The sequence below is a fragment of the Pollachius pollachius genome (genome assembly GCF_949987615.1).
Source record: "Pollachius pollachius genome assembly, chromosome: 5".
Lineage (NCBI taxonomy): Eukaryota > Metazoa > Chordata > Actinopteri > Gadiformes > Gadidae > Pollachius > Pollachius pollachius.
Window position 1 is genome coordinate 17,756,847 of NC_136938.1, and position 19,120 is coordinate 17,775,966.

The window sequence follows — 19,120 nt, forward strand, 5'->3', positions numbered from 1 at the left end:
CTGCTTAATTTACAATGAATGGGCAACCTTTTTTCCCATGCAGAAGCTGGAAGGGTATAAACAGGTTTCACACTGGTCATATTTGTACAGTCAACAGTCAACAGTCAACTTTTTTGTAGAAAAGTCTTTATTGCCTTATGAACTAAATTGCAAAAATCAATACATGTGAATGTTGAAAATAAAAGGTCTGGTGATTTAATAGTGTTAATATATTTAATAATATTCACATTTTTAATATAAATTCCCATTGTGCAAACACTTTCTCTCAGACGAAAATGTGTTAAAGGCTATTTTCTTTCTGATGTAAGCAAAAATAAAAGTTCATTTTGGCAAGCTAATAAGAGACTGGCAGTGTAGACACACACATCATATATTTTCAAGTGATTTGGAGTAAGAACGTCATTATAGTTTTGAAAAAAATACTATCCGCATAATACATTTGTACCTTATATTTACATTCTATAAGATGGTATCTCACGCATTCCATGTCTGAAAATAAAACGTTCCAATCTGATATAACATCGCAAGTAAAAGTGTTTCATTTTCTTATCTCGAAAATATCCATTTGAACTGTTCTCGATTGTATCATGTACAGGTCAGTGTACATCAGCAAGTGCAAAAACATGTAGAAAATAGTTATGAGTTATTAACATTAGTTTAGACACTTCACTGTTCCATAGAATGAAACAGCAGCTCGTGGTGTTCCAGGTCTCTTTTTTGAAACTTCTGGGGGAGCGACGCTGCTGAGCTGAAATGCTGGATGCCGTCTTAAGCCACGGAGCGCAGGTTAAATGGTTTCTACTTGTCTTCTACTATGTACCAATGCAACTGTCCCAATCAAGCAAAACAAATGCTATTTCCTTCATGACTCCCGGGTTGGAATAGCACCTCATTGTCGAGAAACAGCTTGAGCTACGGGAGAAAACGACAGAAAGTAAGAGTGAGAAAAAATTCATTCAAACTTTCCATTCAAGAAGGAACGTCTGTGTGTTTGTCTGTGGGTGCATGCATGCATACGTGTGTGTTTGTGTGCATGTGTGTGTTTGTTTGTCCATGTGATCAACAAGGAATATATAATGTTTAAATATTGGTTGAAATGCATTCACTGTGTAACACTGCAGGACGACACATTTATTCGATGAGGTATGTAAATGCTACTGTCAATGTTTATACAGTGTTATGGTGATCATGCACTTAGATTTCGTCAACTGAAAATGTAACCAGAATTGCCACATCAACTCAAATAAAATAAATAAATACATAAGGGAATGAATGAACACACACATTAAGACTTTCCCCCGTTTCTGTTTGCACTAAAGTGAACAACTTAAGAGTTTGAGCATTTCTCTGTCCACAAACATACTGTATAAAGCTCAACATGTTCATAACTTTCATAGTATAAAGCTTTGTTTTTTCTGTAGCTATATTTTCGAATTAACTTTGACAGTAATAGCCATTTTGTTACTTTGGTTTATATCACAGTGACTACGTTTGTTTCTCCATTTCTGTGGACACCAGATGTTGTTGTTGACCTGTTTACACAAAACTGTGTCAAACCACCAAGAGTCATTTTAAAACCAACTGCACATTTTGGTCGACCTCTAAAAGCTGGACTGGAAATGACTTTAGGAAATCAAGCATCATCCAAACCAGATCATGCAACGATGTTGAAATAAAAAGTCAGGGATGAAAGCTACCAAATCAAGAGGCACTAACTTGTTTGGCACTTAGCCTGAAATCTTTCTATAAAGGTTTGCCTATAAATGGTGAGGAGTTACAGAAAGTCTAGCTATTGTGCGGTAGCGCTTGAAATGCACCATAAATGAGCATTCTTGTTTGCATGTGTTCAATATAATGAATGTTGAGCCACTGCACTGTATTTGTGTGGGTGTGTTTGAGTGAGTGTGAGTGTGTGTGTTTGTGTAAACTGTAACAGTGTGTATCTGTGTGTGAACTGGAACAGCGTGTCCCTGTATGTGTGTGTGTGTACTGTAAAGGCAGGGCCCTGAATATGTGTGTGTGTGTTTGTCTGTTTGTTTGTGCGTGTGTGTGTGTGCGTGTGTTTGAGTGTGTGTATGTGTGTTTGTGTATACTGTAACGGCAGCAAATGTCTTTTTATTGTCTGGTTGGCGTCAGGTTACAGATGGTGGGCTAATTAGTGTTGTGGAATACAGCTGTGCCGACGAGGGAGCTGTCAAGGTGTGAAATCAAAAGGTGTCTCACTCCTTTTGTTAATTACACACAATAACGCCACGCCGCGCCGTGTTTGTTTCGTTCCCGTCTCAAACGTCCATAAATATTTTGGCAGAGTGAACAAAAAGGAAACAGAGGAAAAAAAAAAAAGAGTTAAATAACACAAAACAAATTGTAAACAATTATCAGTGCGGGGGTTGAGAGAGGCTGTCTGGTTGTTGATTACAGTGAGACGGCACGGGGCTGCTACCTAACCTAGATGACTTGTGAGTTGTTTACAACGCGACGGCACAGCAGCAGGGCATGCAGATGCAGAGCGGGGAGCAGAAGCAGAAGGAACGAGGCAGCGGCGCTGTGGAGAAAGAGTTAGAGGCCCTGCGCCAGCCATTAGCAGTCAGTGTCGCCATGCGGTCAGGCCTTACTTTGGAGTTCTCTGATTAGACAAACGTGTAGTGAATGCCGTTGCTTAACGGCGGGGGAGGCGCCTGAGATACGGGAGGAGCGGGAGGAGCGAGAGGAGGAAGAGGAGGAGGAGGCGGAGGAGGTGGGTGGTTAGCCGGCTGTGGGACTACAGAAGAGCAGAGAGAAGGGTGTGAAAGGAGAGATACAGATGGGACGTGTTAGTCGTTAAGGTGATCGTCAGAGATACACTACCCAGGTGCTTCCAGGCCCTGTAATACAATACACACACATGATTGTAACGTTGTACTCATAGTGATTATATAGTAAGAAAATGACCATAGTGATGACAGTGCCACTTATAATAATTATGATATAAACTAGTGATGAAGAGGGTATATCATTATCGTTATTTGTGACAAATATCCACCCATGAACGTAAGCTCTTATTGTATTTCTATATTTAAAATGAATGTAAGCTGCTTTCACATGAAGAAATAACCACCTTCATTCATTTCAATTAAAAACGTTTTTTTTAAATGTGATTCAATACATCTTGTTATAAAGAGACATCTTTTTTGTCATATTGTAAATTGTTTAAATTTGCAGGGAAAAACAACACAGCTTTATGAAATGATTGCGTGATCTCACGAATATGATCCAATGTTGTATGCAACATTAGAGGAGAACCATTGATTTAATCCAGTATTAAGGTATTCAGTCTAGATGCTTGATAACACGATTTCTTACTACAAAAAATCCCTCCTGGTAGCTGTTGATTTGGTATGAGGAAACCTTTTTTTATTTTTTTATTTAGAAATTGGGATAAAAAAACCAACGGGGAGAGTCTGGTGCAACATCAAACACAAGATTCTTCTCAGAATTGTACAGATAAAATACAGATTTTTCTTCTTACGAAAGATAAGTATTATTATCTACCATATAATAATATACCTCTTACTTGCACCCGAAATGCTTGTAATTATTGAAGTCTCTCATGCATAATCCCTTGGAAAAGAATCTTCTTTTTAATTCAGAGACTTGAAAGGGCACCCGCATACCTTACTCTTACACCAAAGGGAAAGAAACATCATTGAGTCAGACTCCGCTGACAAGATGCCACAAGTTATATTCTCTGACATTTCTCTACGCTGGAAATAATGTTATAATTGTTGACTTTGCTTCACTGTGCATATTAAAGCTCCTTCACATGCTTACGGCTTGAGCGATACCGTGCGTGACACTCCAGTGATGTGTGCGTGCGTAAGTGTCTATGTGTGTGTGCGTCTGTGTGTGTGTGTGTGTGTGAGGGTAAGAGAGAAAGAGAGAGAAAAAGAATGAAACAGAGACTCGTCTGAAGATACTCCAACTCCTGCTTCTCCTATAAAAATGAACTAGCCTGCTCGGCTGCGAGCCTACGAGATAGATGAAAAGTGGGGCTGAGTGTCTTTTATGCAGGTTCAGAGCAATGTTCAAAGAGCCAGCTATACGGGATGCATGAGGGTGAGGCCTGGCCCTAGTTGGACGGGATCATTGATCAGCACACAAAATGGCCTCATCAAGAGATCCCTCCCACCGTCTCAAAGATTCCAACATGGTGCACAATTAGACACGTCTTAGTTCAGACGGTTTTCCGCTAACAAGGAATAATGTTCAGTTATTAGGGGATAAGGACTCTGTTTGCTTGGCTCTGCACCTTCTCCCTCTCATCTTTACACCGTCACTGATTCTTGAAAGACTGCTTATCCACTTTATAGTTTTCTTTTTCCGCAACCAAAGAATATCAATTCATTGCCTGGAGAGCTTTACTGATCCAATCTGTAGTCATTACCATTTTTTTTTTTTCAAGACACATCATCATCATAGCCGAAGTTCTTTCAAGGTAAACAATGGACATGTCAGGAAGAAGAAAGAGTCTTTGAGGAGAGAGCTGGAGTAAATGGTTGAACAGACGATCGGACGTACCTGTGACCTGTTTGCTCTTAAGCGACGCCTCGGAAGCCAGTGCATACGACATGGTGATGATCCTCTCCTGCTCCTGCAGGGCCGAGTCCAGACCCCCGAGACCCCCTACCTCGGCCTTCTTATCCATGGCCACGGCCAGCGCCAGATTCTGCACACTGAAAATTAAGAGAGAAAACCAAGTCTGGTGGGATCACTGCTGCAACATTCTCAGTCCCACATTCAAGGGATGGTTATGTTTAGCTTTTAAAGGTAGTGAAGGCAATATATTTCGGAATACGTCGATTTTTGTTTAATTTGTTCAAGATTTCTTTACAAAACAACCGTATTCAGTTAATCCAAATAAATAAAATAAAAATAAATCCGTTATCTGTGGCAGGCCTGTTAGAAGCCCAGCCAATCATTGCACTCAGCCTGAATCAAATGACTGGATGGCCGGTCTACTTGGCCTATCAACTTATCCGGCTGCCTTTGCGTACACTGTGCACTCATTGTGATGACCGGAGTCTTCGTAAAGGCTAGAGAGTTCTATTGTTTTGGGGTACTATCTAGCTTACTCAGGCTGGTTTATCCAAAGTTGCCAACTCTAGCTTTAATCTAGGGCTGGGCGATTAATAAAATTTAGATATCGATTTAGATTTTAGCATCAAATGATCAAAAAACGAATATAACCGATTTTTCGATTTTATTTATTATTTTTATTATGTTTTATAGAAAGTGCAGAACAGCAGGATACATATCTGTACATTATTTTAGATTTGAACATTTTCTTTTTTACCATTTTGTGTATTTTTTTATGGCGAAATTTCAAAGTTCTCAGTTACAAAGTGTTTTTGGGAGAGACATGCTGAATAACTACATCCAGTTTTCAAACTCAAAAATAATCGTTTGAATAATCAATATCGATGAATATAATCGTGATTATGATTTTTTCAATAATCGAGCAGCCCTACTTTAACCCTAACAAACCAAGTATCAATCTGAAGGTGTTTCCTCCATTATATGAAGAACTAAGTAGGAAGTGCTATGATTGCATTATATAGATTCTCCTATTTTAAAGAGGTAAGATAATAATGGAGACAAACAGTTAAGGGGGAATCTGAGGTTTCTAGCGATTTGGCATCTCATATAAACATTTGTCACTAACACAAATGCTAAATGACCCCAAGAATATCACAGAAGAGAACCACTGATCTAAGCTTGTTTTATTCATTCAATAAATTCATTCATTTATTTATCCACTCATTTTCAGGTTGTTGTTGTTGTTGTTGTTTACCTGGACTTAGCAAGGATGCTTTTGATGCGCTCCACCTTGCGATGACGCTCCTCCACCTCCTGGGGACTTAGAGTCTCCTCCGGCTCAGAGTCGACATAGCGCTCAGGGATCAACACCTTCTGGGGCGTGGATAGCTGTGAGACGACACAAACACATCCATCAAAAATATGCATCCCATACTAGACTTCTAAATGTGGCATCAAACTGTACCGGCCTTCATTTGTCCAGAATTGAATTGTGTGCTATAGGACGTTACACGCATCAAAGACGCGTGGAAGCATGGACGTGTTGGGCGAAATGAGGGGAACAATCGTCATCATCAACCTTATCCTCAACGTCATCATCACCATCGCTCCAACATTGGTCCAATGTGCCGTAGGAGGTGTTGGTGTTTTGTTGGGGCAGTGGACCCTTTACACAGTGAGTGTGGGGGATATCAAACAGGTGTGGTTGTTTGTTGGGGCAGTGTGCAAGCACCACTACACAGTGAGTGTGGTGGATATCCCCCTCCGCCCTCCACCAACGCCTTCCACTACCCTTTATATCTTTTCCCGTGCCGTCTCAGTGGTGGGTTTATTTGGATGGATTGTTCCCGGTACTGTTCCCGCTGTACCTCTTTGCTGAGGTCCAGGTCATACTCCAGGGGCTCCAGCCGGTCGGGGGGTGTGCCGGCTGTGGCTAGGGGCTCGGAGGCCCTGAAGGTCAGCCACTCGTCGGACCGGGAGCGAGGTCTCTCCTGGTGCTCCTCCGGGGGTCCCTCCTCTCCCTGGACGCTGCGACGCTCGGGCTCCCACGCCTCCTCGCCGCGCGCCTCCTCGCCGCGCGCCTCCTCCCCGCGCGCCTCCTCGCCGCGCGCCTCCTCGCCGCGCGCCTCCTCCCCCTGCACCGCCCGCTCCAGCAGCTGCAGGTCAAACTCCTGCTCTCTCCTCCACTGGACTCACACACACACACACGCACGCACGCGCACACATACACACACACACACATACACACACACACGTACGAACGTGCATGCAAAACACACACACATACAAACATACATACACACACACGCACACGTAAAAACAATACAAACAACAAGGGAAATACAACTTCTATGAAACCATTGGCGATAGACGATTATACAAAATATGTTTAGAATAGGTGTTTTTCGTGCACTTGCCTTCACACACATAACTCCATGTAGAAATATTGCAGAAATATATCACCCTGTAGGTTGCAAAGCTGTGTGTGTGTATGTGTGTGTGCGTTTGAGTGTGTGTGTGAGTGAGAGTGCGTAAATAGAAAGAGAGCATGCATGAAAGTCATGCATGAAAGTTCCAACATCACAGCATGCTGTAAGTCCTTCTGGTGCAGTAGTGACAGAAAAGACAAGAACAACACGTGAATAGGAAAGACAGCAACAGCAACAACAACAACAACAACAACAACAACAACAACAACAGGAACGAACTGGGTAGTGCTCTCCCTACATCAACAAGCCCTATGGATACACTTTGGACTACTTGTGCTGACTCGACAAAATTACTAAAACACTCTAGGGGTTTCTGTATTCTGTAAACAAACGTGATGAGGGAAAGAAAAAAATACATGGCAATATGTGTTTATTAGACAAGAATTTATTTCTTATTTGCAAACTTCTACATGAAAAAGTGATTGGGTTCTTAACAGTGAAATCTCTCTGTTATTTGATACAAATAGGATTTCACTAACATTAGTACATCTAAATATACTGTTTTACCAATAATGCTATTGCTTTCCTTGTACAAAGATTAGAAAGTCATGGTTGGTATGCAAATAAACCCAAGTACACAGAGTCCTTAAGTCAGTTATTATCCTTATCAAATGGCACATACACCGTAATAATTATGAGTTATGTATTTGAATGTGTAAGTTAATGCTTTTGTCAGTGGAAAGGTAAGTTAAGTAAATCTTGATTTGAACATATGGAACAAAAGCAAGAGTTAAAGACAAACACAGACATACAGCGACAAACAGTAAAAAAAACACACCCGCACAGACACTAACACCCACACACACAAACACATTCTCTGTTACAAAGAAAAAGAGTGATTTAGATTCTTGAACTTAAAAAGCAAGTGAACCCAATAGTGTTTTTGTTTAAAACATGGTAATACATCTAATATGAACGTCAACATAGTAATCTATGGCATTTTTTCACTGTTACTGAAATAAGACGTAATTTAGGCATTTAGAGAAAACAGGAGAGAAAACCATGTTTTTGCCAGTCTTCGCCAAACAATTTGTGAACATTTGACTCTGAACTCGGTGAGACTGCGGGGTTCGAGAGAAAGTTTCGCTTCTCGGACACTTATGGTATAATGCCCACGGTGTGTGGAGGTGCGAAGCGGCTGTGTGGGCGGCCGGAGATTATTATCGCCTCTGAGAGAGGGTTAAGTTTCCTGGAACCACCCATAGTATAACACCACTGTGTGTGGAGAAGCTGAAGCCCTGTCTGAGCAGCCAAGTCAGGGGACTTCATATAAAACCATTCTTCTTCTTTTTTTATCTCATCATTTTTGAATTCAAGCTGAAACAGCTGGTTCACTGACACTTTAAAGGGACAATACCAACATGGAAGATGAAATCATTCTGAGCATCTCTCCTGGCTTCACTAAAACATCCCTTACCAATATCATCAGTGTGCCTTGTTCTGGTAACTAAATGCTCTGGTACAATGAAGTAACTTTCAAAAAGTATGTTGGCAATGAAGCCAGGAGAGAGGGTTTGATGGTTTTGATCACGCAGACCGGTATTATCCAGTTCAGAGAGATAGTTAGTATACACGCTATAGGTAGTAGGGCAGAGGGACTGGGGAGTGAAATCTCTGGAGTACTAATTGAAGATGTCATATTAGAGTAAAAACATTACACTAAGACTCACATACTGTAATATACTGTAAGAGAGAAAGGCAATGAGGCAGAGATGTGGAAAGATTAATGAGAGAAAACAACGATATGACTTTAACAGGTAAGTATCATAAAGAATGAATATGGATTGAAAAAATCAAGACATTCCATGAATGATGTCGGAAGATGTGTGTACTGAGTTTGAATATTATATGCATTTGTTAGTGTGTTATTGCATGCAATTTGTTACCTATTTCCTGTTATGTCATTGCATTGATCGGTTTTTCATTTTATCAATGTAGCACTTTATGAATAATATCGACATTATGAACAGATAGTTCTACGTTTTGAACTGTGCTAAAGGCCTTAAAATAACACATGTATGACAACCGTTACATGTAGATCCCCAAACAGACGACTCTTCAATAGGTCTTTTTGTAATTCAAAAGCGAGACCCATTATGATGAGCGGGGGTTGGGGGTGCGCGCAACTGGGATCTCCAATGTTAAGTCCATGATGTGATCCATGGGACGTTTTTAAAAGATAGACGGAGAAAGAGCGTGAGAAAGAGAGAGGGAGAGAGAGAGAGAGAGAGAGAGAGAGAGAGAGAGAGAGAGAGAGAGAGAGAGAGTGAGAGAGAGAGAGAGAGAGTGAGAGAGAGAGAGAGAGAGAGAGAGTGAGAGAGAGAGAGAGAGTGAGAAAGAGAGAGAGAGAGAGTGAGAGTGAGAAAGAGAGAGAGAAAGAGTGAGAGAAAGAGAGAAAGTGAGAGAGAAGGAGAGAGAGAGTAAGAGTGAGATACAGTCAGAGTGAGAGAGAGTAAGCGAGCGTCAGAGAGAGAGGGGAGTGTGGTCTGTTTGTGTGTGTGCGATACCAGCTGCTAGTAACGTACAGAGCCCAGGTCCGCTGAGAGCGGCCGCTGCGTGGACGCCGAAGAGGAGGACGAGGAGGCGGCGCGGGACGCCGACCCGTGTGCGCGCGCGTCTCCGTGACTCAGGGTGCGTTTGCGCTGGCGGACCAGCGCCTTCTGGTGCCTCTTCATCCTCTCCAGCTGCTCGTCAGCGCTCATCTTGCCCCGGAGCTGCTGCTGATGCTGCTGCAGCGCCGGCTCCCCGGAGTACAGACGCTCCAAGGCACTCTTTGGTCTCTCCTGGGATAGGGGGGGGGGAGAGAAGTAGGGGGGAGAGAGGGACAGCGGGAGAGGGAGATGGAGAGAGTGTGAAAGGGGGAGAGGAAGAGAGAGAGAGAGAGAGGGAGGGGGGGGGGAGAGAGAGGGGGAGAGGAAAAGAGAGCGAGAGGGAGATGGAGATAGAGAAAGAGAGCGGGAGCGAGAGAGAGAGAGGAAGAGGGAGTGAGAGAGGGAGAGAGAGAGAGAGAGAGAGAGAGAGGAAGAGTGAAATGGATAGAGAGGAAGATGGAGAGAGAGGGAGATGGAGAGAGAGCGGAAGAGAGAGAGGGAGACGGAGAGAGAGAGAGGGAGAGAAAGAGGGAGATGGAGAGAGAGAGAGAGAGAGAGGAAGATTGAGAGAGAGAGAGAGCCAGGGAAAGGGAGATCAAGAGAGAGGGAGAGGAAGAGAAAGCAAGAGATAGAAGTGTATATTTTAGGCTGGAGAACCCACAAGTAGAGAAGGCATGTTTATAAAACATGCACTCTGGGCAGAGATAACAGAACTTTAGTTAAAAAAGCATCAGCCAGAAACAATCAAATAATATTTTAGACACATTTAAGACTACAGCTCTGATTGAGGGCTACAGACATAACTCATTTGGCAATATTGAGTACAAATCCAATTTAAATCAAATCTGTTTAGTCAGGCACACTACGCCGTCAGTCAAGGAAGAACTCAAAATAAATGACAGAAGGAAATTTAGTGGGGAAGGAAAAACAGGGCGTACAGAGAACCATAGAAGACTGGAATGCCTCATTCAGGATATAGAGCCACAGAGTCAGAATGTCACAATAGTCCTCTGTATTGACTTGAATGAATGAATGTTTACTTAAAAAGTGACCAAAAGTTATCCAAAAAACACACCTAACCAAAATATTGGAAGAAAGTTAGGAACAGAAGTTAAAAGTGCATTCGCATGTTGCTGATATGCAGCGCAGTTGTTACAATGTATAATGTAAGTTGTAGCCACTTCATCGCAAGACTTGGTATACTCAACTATACTTAATACAGTGTTTTCATTGGATGCCAGTGGTCTGTAGACCATGATGGCTCTAAAGCTTACCGTCCAGCCTACAGCAGAGGCTGCCCGTCTGATGGTCACGTAGGAAGAGATGTTGGAGGACTGATTCACCATAGAAGAAGAGCCGGACATTCCTGAGGGGACAGCCAGTAAACAACAACGGCTCATGGCTTAATTTTCTGTGTTTATGTACATCTATGGTTTTCAACATTTCATATGTTTATTCCTGACAGTTTTTGTGTTTATATAATGACTTTATATTTGATCTTCTTTTGCATATTGTATTATTATTTTCAATCGTGAGCAGAGAGTTCTGACAACTCCATCCTAGATGAATAAAGTACTCTGAAATCTGAAGTCATCACTGCAGCCAAAAAAGTTCCCTTCGTAATAATGAGTGTGTCAATAAAAGTTAAAAAAAATGTGTGATCAATGGACATGTATTGGAGTCATCATCCTATTACCTCTGCTAGGTAAGGTCTGGTAACCTCCGTCTCGAGCTAATGTTGTAGTCCCAATGTGGCTGCCAGTGCCTCCAATTCCCAGAAGCTCAGGCTCACTGAGGAAGCACCTAATCTCCAACTGGGACAAAGGACAGGAAGTTATGGTGGTGGTCAAGATAGACACAACAAACAAACAAACACAAAGACACACACACCAAACACACACACACACACACACACACACACACACACACACACACACACACACCCTGCCGTCTCCATTGGTGAACTGGCCGGTCTCTCGGTCTCTTTTGCGTTCGTCTGACTGTCTCTTGAGGCCTCGTACAGATGTGTGTCTGATGACGTTGGTCTCCCTGGGCAACGGGGGCACAGCTGGGGGGTGCTCATCTGGGCTGTAGAGCTGAGGTAGGGGGGGTCTGGGTGGAGCATCTTCCTCACCCTGCACGAACACAACCATCCGCCCAGGTCAAAAGCTCAATCATTGATATATGTAAATATGAAGTTTGTTTTATTGTTTATTCGACTGGACCCCAAACCCAATAGCTAGCCGTAGATGTTGTTGTTTGAAGTGCTGTTTGATGTGTTGTTGATTAATTAAGTGTTGCATTTCAGTCGCTGTACATTTCACAACAGTAAATCAGCAACAATCAATACCATCAGTCATTATGAATGATATGAGGTGTTTAAAAACAACTCTAATTGTTATTGTATAGTTGCTGTACAATGTCGAAACAAACCTTATTTAAGTGTCATAGGAGGGCACACAGGTGTGACTGTTAAAACTAATGATAGGTATTTTCGATGAGGGTGTGCCAAAGTGCGCCAGTATAAATACCAGACCAGGGAACTAACCAATCAGGTCCATAGACCCTCTTCACAGAGGTGTCATCGTAGGAAAAAAACAGGTGTTCCTCATAATGCTTTATTATGGGTGTGCTACCTTTATGTACCAGGGCTCTTGGTCCATGTGTGTGATCCTCACTAGTTTGAGTCTACCATAGACGAGGCAGACCCATAATCAGAGATATGAGCGACACCTGTATTGGTTCTACGACGATACCTCTGCTAAAAGGTCTATTCTGTTCTCAAGGCTGGGGATTGTAGCAGGTTAACTACAATGGAATAATTGCTAGGAGCTTCTGTGTTCAGTTCTGTGTTTGCCCTACACCCTGCCTTTGTGAAAAGTTTCCACAAATGATTTCAATCTTTATTTTGTGTCAACTAAATGTACCTTTTGGGTACACTCGTTACCCATTTAGATTCGAAACATTTCACATTTTAACGGTGAACCGTTTAGAGTGTTGACGGTGTACAAGCACACATTTCCTGTTCAGGTTTGTGCGATTGTTACCTATTCATATCAACTTTGAGATAGATAGGTAGATATTGACGCTACCCCGTCCTCTAACCTGGCTTCCTTAAACTTACCCATATTAGCCTGGTGGAGATGGCTGCGGTGGGGTGTAGCAGGGGCTGGTGCCCGGGTCTGGGGCTTGGGCTCGTGGGACTGAGGTGGGGGCTATGTTGTTGTTGCTGCTGTTGCTTCATCTCCACAGCAGACGGACTACCACACCCAGAAGGCACTGCTGACGCCGAAACGGAAGGCACAAATTTCCTCTCTGGGGAGTGATGTGTACACAGACATACAAACCATTTTCATGTTTTTCCTTTTTAGCTTTTTATCCCCACGTGAGGAGCCTCTCAAGGCCTGGGACCCAAGTGTATCCTTTGAATGGACGGCACTTCCTTTGAATTAGCATGGCAGCTTGCATACAGCATACAGTTAGAACACGTGGTTTAACCGGTGTTTCATTCATTCAGATTCAGATTCGAGTCTTGTTTAGTTTCCAAACATCAAGAATGACAGAAAAAAATCATCTTAAAGGGCTATTATACCACCAGGTGTGAGTTTGATTAGTCGTTACAAAACTGCCTCTTCCTGTGCCTCAGTGACATCAAAAGAGGGCGTGTCCACCTAGATGTACGCTGAATAGATCAGTCTATTAGCCTAACCAGTGGAATATAGCGAATGCTGCATGTCTATCCATCATACATCTCGGTGGGCACTCCCACTTGCGATGTCACTAAGGCACAGGAAAAGGTGGTGGTATAATAGGGCCCCTTAAGACGTGACTCAGTAAACAACAACATGACGGGCGTCGTTCGAGTGTCTCTACCTCTCTGTGGGTCCCAGTGCGTGTGGGTCGGGTTGGCGGACACTGCACTCCTCTCACCTGGGTTGGTCACAGAGGAGAGGGTGACCTTGTAGTTGGCCTTGCTGGAGCTCAGGCCCGCCATCACGTCTTCCATCCTCCACAGCTCCTTCCTCAGCTCAGCCTTCTCCTGCTGCTCGGTCAAGGACAGCAGAGGGTGTGGACAAGGGCATGGGTAAGGGAATAGAGATGGGCAGGTACGGATGAAGACACACAAACACACACATGCATGCACACAAACATTCACAAACACATGCTCCAATCAAGTTACAAACACACAAAGGCAAGCGAGGTAAGCATTTAGTGTGTGTGTGTGTGTGTGTGTGTGTGTGCTTGTGTGTGTGTCTTTGCATACACATGTGCATGTGTATGTATCTGTGTGCAGTGTCTATCAATATTTTCCAGCCACAGACCTTATGTGTGTGTGTCTCTTGTGTGTGTGTGTGTGTGTGTGTGTGTGTGTGCGCCAGTGTTTTCCAGCCACAGACCTGAGAGATGTCATTGCGGTTCATCTGGGCCTGCAAGGCTGAGCGGAGCCAGTCCACATCGCCCTCCAGACGGCTGTACTCCCCCCAGGCGTTCTCCATCTCCTGCATAACACACCGCAGCAACATGCCCCATGATTCCCTTTCTAATGCACAGCTGAATGATGGAGGACTCCTGCTTGCTGTTATTTGTTTAGTTTACTCTTTCGGGGTATATTGCCATATATGGTCTGTCTGTTAGAGGACCGTACTGCACTTCTGCTGCTTGTCTCTGCCAGGATACTCATTGAGATTTTCTTCTCAAATGAGCCTTGTCTTTTTCAAATAAACAAATAGAGATTCATGACATATACCATATCTTCTTTTGTGTCTACTTTTCTCATTTACTATGTCTGAGTTCCGGAAAGTTTGTGAGAAAGTGTTGGCTGGAGGCGTTTGGACTTCGCCTTGAAGGACATGTTAAACCAGGTGGGGTCATGGGGGGCGTCTCCTTGAAGGACAAGTTGACCTGCTGGGGCCGTGGGGGGGCGTCTCCTTGAAGGACATGTTAAACCGGCTGGAGGGTGGGACTTCCTACCGTGGACACCTGGGAGATGTCAGCGCGGATGTGCACCACGTCCTCCTGCAGTAACCTCTGCTGGTAGGCGATCTTCTCAGCGTGGGCTGGCTGGTCCTGATACTGCTCCATCTGCTGGTGGGAGACGTCCAGCACCGACTCCAACTTGTCCTGCTCAGGAGACGACATCAGTGACCAGTAGTCCCACAACCTCATCAGGCCACGTTCACTACAACGTTCACAACAACACTTAAACATTCAGAACAACCGTCAAACATTCACAACAACGCTTCAACACTCACAACATCACCATAAACCCATAACATCACAACAACCAAACAACATGCACAACAGCCTCACAGCAGTTAGAAGACAACAGAAAAAATGGGTTATCATTTCTAAGCGCTGTAAAACAAATGTACTCAATCAACATAAAGCCCCGGCACAAACCTTGTCTTCCTTCAAAGCGCGTATCGTTGCTTCTAGGTCCTGAAGGATCTTGTCCTGCTCACACAGCCTACTCAGTTTCACCTAGAGGACAAATACAGTCCAAATATACTCTGGTTAAATAAAACACACTTCAGAGACACAAACAAGTCTACCGTCTGATTAAATAAAACACATACAAGTCTTCATATAATAAAATACAAGACGTGATACACAAAACAGTCTACACTCTGATTAAAGAAAACACTCAACAGACACACAACAGTACTTTCTAATTAAACAAAAACTAGGCTGTTGTTCAGAGGCTTTCTTCTGAGCTAGCTGGTGGTGTCTGAGGAGATTCAGCATTTGGCCTCCGTCTCCTACTTCTGTCAACTGTGCTCTAATAACAAGACGAATTGATCCCCGACTGCAGACTTCTGGGTGTCCATATGTCAATATGGCTCATCTACGTGAAATGCCCTGAGGAGTTGCAGCTCTCGTCTGCGCACTGGGAGATATCAAAGAGAAGCTATATACCCGACTAGCCGGGGTGGTGAGGATGCCCATTATGAGTAATCATAATCAAAAATCCATATTTTCTAATTCATTCTTTTTTTTTTTAGAAAGCCATTCTGATTGAGGGTGGCATATTTGTTTTCCCAGAAATGGGTTATGTGTTTATGAAAACAACACAACTGCCAGGCTTGCAGTGTTTTCCGGAGTGCATATTTTTTTCCAGCTCTATTTATCATTCTGTTCAATTAATAATTAAGCTGTTTTTATTTTGCTGCCTTATATTGTTGTTTTTAATTGCATGAAATATTCATTGTTCCAACAATTTCACGCACAATTTTGTATAAATTGTTAAAGCAGAACAATGCTAATGATGAAAAGACAGGCCATCCATGTTATTTACCTTCTATTTAGCACAAAACAAAGACGAAGAGGAGCGAACCCGGGCAAATCAAACTGAAAAATTTAACAGCCAGACATCTAAAAGTCCCATTACATGTATTTTTCCCTTTAAATTGCAGTGCTTGAAGTAAAAGATGTGGTCGGCCAACAAGGTCCTCACTGTGCAGCGAGGAGAAATGTCCCCACAGTGTAACCATGTGTATGCACACACACATACCTCTTCATCCTCTGTTTACCAAAACTAAAGAACACACACACCCAACCTCACATCCACACACACACCAACACCCACACACATATACGCATGCACACACACACACACACACTACAACAGTCTCTCTGTAGTGACTTGTGTGTGAAAAAGAATATTCTTAAAGTGAAGAAGGACTAAAGAGATAAAACACTTGTTTATCAGTTTATCAGTCTCTGTAGGGGTTCTATGGGAGTTTAATTCACTTACATCAGCATCGCTTTCTGCTATTTTGACGGGTTTCAATGCTCTTTCCTTCAGGCTTTCACGTCCAGTCACCTGCATTGAGCAGACACAGACAATTCCTGTTTAAACAATAAATAGTATCAGCAGCAATATCTTACAGATGGCCACTTTTTCACGGTCATTCAATAGAAGCTGAGGACATTCACCGAATGATAGTTCAGGCAAAAGCATACTGTACGGCTGCATCACAACGTCAAAATTAGTGCATTTGAACTACGCAAGGCTTTTAAAATAAAGGGGGGAAAAACAACACATCGCTGACACAAAAATGCAGAAGCTAATATAATGAAACATTATGCAGAAATTATTTATGAAGAGGCAGCATCTGCAATCTTTGATTTGAGGCAAGCCAGAACGACAGACAACCACAAAGCTGCTCTTTCCTGGCTGCTCATTACTTTGGCAGTTTTGGCAGCTTTGTGATCCATTTGAACCATGAGGGAGGGGATTATGAACTCTAACTAATGCTACAAGGATGTTTCTGATGCACAACCTATGAAAACAATAGAGAGTTGTTATTTTCTAACAGCAAGGTGGACTACCCAAAGGTATGGTTCATCGCCATAAAGAAATATTTTGTAAATACTATGGATAGCTTGCCCTCATAATCTGTTAGAGCAGCACATTTGTTTGAAAAGAGCACCCTTGGGTCATGTCGTATGGTTCTTTTAGATGAAGGTTGTGGTTGCGACATACACGGAAAATACATGGCGTGGAGTAGTGTACACCGGCATGCATGGACATCTGCGTGCGAAACAATCCATCCTACATCACAGTTACCCATATGGACAACCAGGCCAACAGAGTCATATATGTAAAAGACAGGTGGAAATACATTACATATTATTCTGCGGTCAGTGAACATTGCCAGAGTACGGGTACATTCCATTCGTAATGCAGTGGGAGAGTTTCTCTTTGTATGCACACCATCCTTACATTCCAACTGTACCCAAAACCCGGAGTGGAGCTTTCAAGCACACTGTGTACTGAAACAATCATCGGGTCAATATTTTGGATCTGTTTTGAAAACAGGAAATGGAAGAGGTGTTACAGAGTGAAAGTGTATGAATGCACAAGGTGGGATGACCGCACCACACACCCCTCCACTCTGCAAACAACCGACACGCTGCCCAGTGGGTTATTGATGGGGGATGTTGTGATGCTATACATACAAAACCATTCATACAGGTCCAAAGCTTTGCAATGTTGTGAAACATAGTATACATGTAGGAGATACATCAACGTAGCAACTCTGTGTTAAGCATCGGTCAATATGTAGTTCGATAGGTTTGAAGTTCAATTCACCTCAGTATTCCTAAGATCAAGTTTTAGGCAAATGAAGAATCACATTTTTTCACATGCGCTTTCTTTCGATTGAGTGCATGTGAAAAGGCCATCTCATACTGTGTTGTGATCTCCATCAATCTATGTGAATCTACTGTTACTTGTTCTATCAAAGTAATGGTATTCATTTATTATATTATTTGTACATTGCCATCAGAACACTAAGAAAAAGGTTAATTCAACTTTTGATTTGAAGTGCCTTCAAGCCTGCTAGGTAAGTGTTCCTAACATTAAAGTCACCACCGTTTCCAAGTCAACATAGAGATATCAACTTCATTCCCAGCGTTAGAAAGAGAAAGCCTAAAGGGTGAAGAAGAAGCGGTTAGGGGGAAGCGGTGGGGGTGGAGGGGAAAGGAAAGGTGATGTTGGGGGGTTCTGGGTGTAGGATGCGGCCCACCTTCAGATCTAGATAGTCCAGGTCCTTCTTCAGTTGAATGTATGTGTCGTCAGCCTTAAGATGAACAGTGGAGAGACAAAGCAAATGTGATGAAGCTGCAAAGGATTCTGGGTGTCTTGAAGGCATTGTTCAGTGTTTTTTTCTCCGGCTTTGAATGGGCCACACTAAAGACTGCGCTGACAAAGCACAGATTCCTAATTCATCCTGATGTAATGTGTGAGTGCTTTAACATTGAAACTTTTCTTCAGCACAAGAAGCGTTGTATGCATACATGCAACCATGAGAGCTACAGAGAGAGGCCTCACATGTGTATGACTCAAGTTTTGAATTGGGCTTTGTACACCAATGTGTAAAAAGCACGACTAAAGCATGGGGACATGTTTGGAGATGGAGATTACAGTGCACAAGTCAGAGCAGTGCACACGTCCTCAGGGAGACAGTAGCCAATAGGGGCTTCGGAACGCTTTGACGCATTGTTACATGGAATTACATATAGTTGGGGTGATACAGGGTGTGCATGACTCAGCATTACGTTACTGTTTTTTATTTATTTTAATCACAGATGTATTTGTGTTGTTTGCGCTGACCGAAGGCAACATCTTAATCCGAGGATCGCCAGCAACATGCTTGCCATTTGGGATAATTCATATTCAAATTAACGAAGTCACACAAAGCCAGAACACTTTGTGGAAATGGTTCGTAGAAAAGTTGGGACTTTCCCTTAGGAACAAAGTCCAAAAAAATGGCAATTCACAGTCCGTAGTGCTAGAATCTGTTCAACACTTGAAAGATCCAATGAAAACAAACCAAACACAAGGAAGCAATGCCGACACACTGCCCAGTGTGATGGAGGACGTGGAGGGGAGAGGTGGGCTGGCATGGGGGAGCAGGGAGGGGGACCACACCGTGCAACGATGATGAAGGGCAAGCTGTG

At 42.9% G+C, this 19,120-nt stretch overlaps 1 protein-coding gene across 7 annotated transcripts in view; it reads right to left on the minus strand.

The window, feature by feature from the left end:
• Positions 1 to 334: 334 nt before the first annotated feature.
• Positions 335 to 19,120, minus strand: part of plekha7b (pleckstrin homology domain containing, family A member 7b) — a 72,456-nt gene continuing 53,670 nt past the window's right edge. For all 7 annotated transcript variants that reach the window (XM_079736641.1, XM_079736639.1, XM_079736643.1 and 4 more), the window contains 15 exons: positions 18,187 to 18,240; positions 16,410 to 16,478; positions 15,056 to 15,136; positions 14,627 to 14,776; positions 14,053 to 14,154; positions 13,529 to 13,697; positions 12,780 to 12,970; positions 11,599 to 11,790; positions 11,352 to 11,469; positions 10,930 to 11,021; positions 9,590 to 9,847; positions 6,444 to 6,761; positions 5,831 to 5,964; positions 4,558 to 4,712; positions 335 to 912 (listed from right to left, as the gene is read on the minus strand). In XM_079736641.1, the coding sequence (XP_079592767.1) occupies positions 890 to 912; positions 4,558 to 4,712; positions 5,831 to 5,964; positions 6,444 to 6,761; positions 9,590 to 9,847; positions 10,930 to 11,021; positions 11,352 to 11,469; positions 11,599 to 11,790; positions 12,780 to 12,970; positions 13,529 to 13,697; positions 14,053 to 14,154; positions 14,627 to 14,776; positions 15,056 to 15,136; positions 16,410 to 16,478; positions 18,187 to 18,240 (2,106 nt within the window). In that variant the 3' untranslated portion in view covers positions 335 to 889. The remainder of the gene's footprint in view (positions 913 to 4,557; positions 4,713 to 5,830; positions 5,965 to 6,443; positions 6,762 to 9,589; positions 9,848 to 10,929; positions 11,022 to 11,351; positions 11,470 to 11,598; positions 11,791 to 12,779; positions 12,971 to 13,528; positions 13,698 to 14,052; positions 14,155 to 14,626; positions 14,777 to 15,055; positions 15,137 to 16,409; positions 16,479 to 18,186; positions 18,241 to 19,120) is intronic.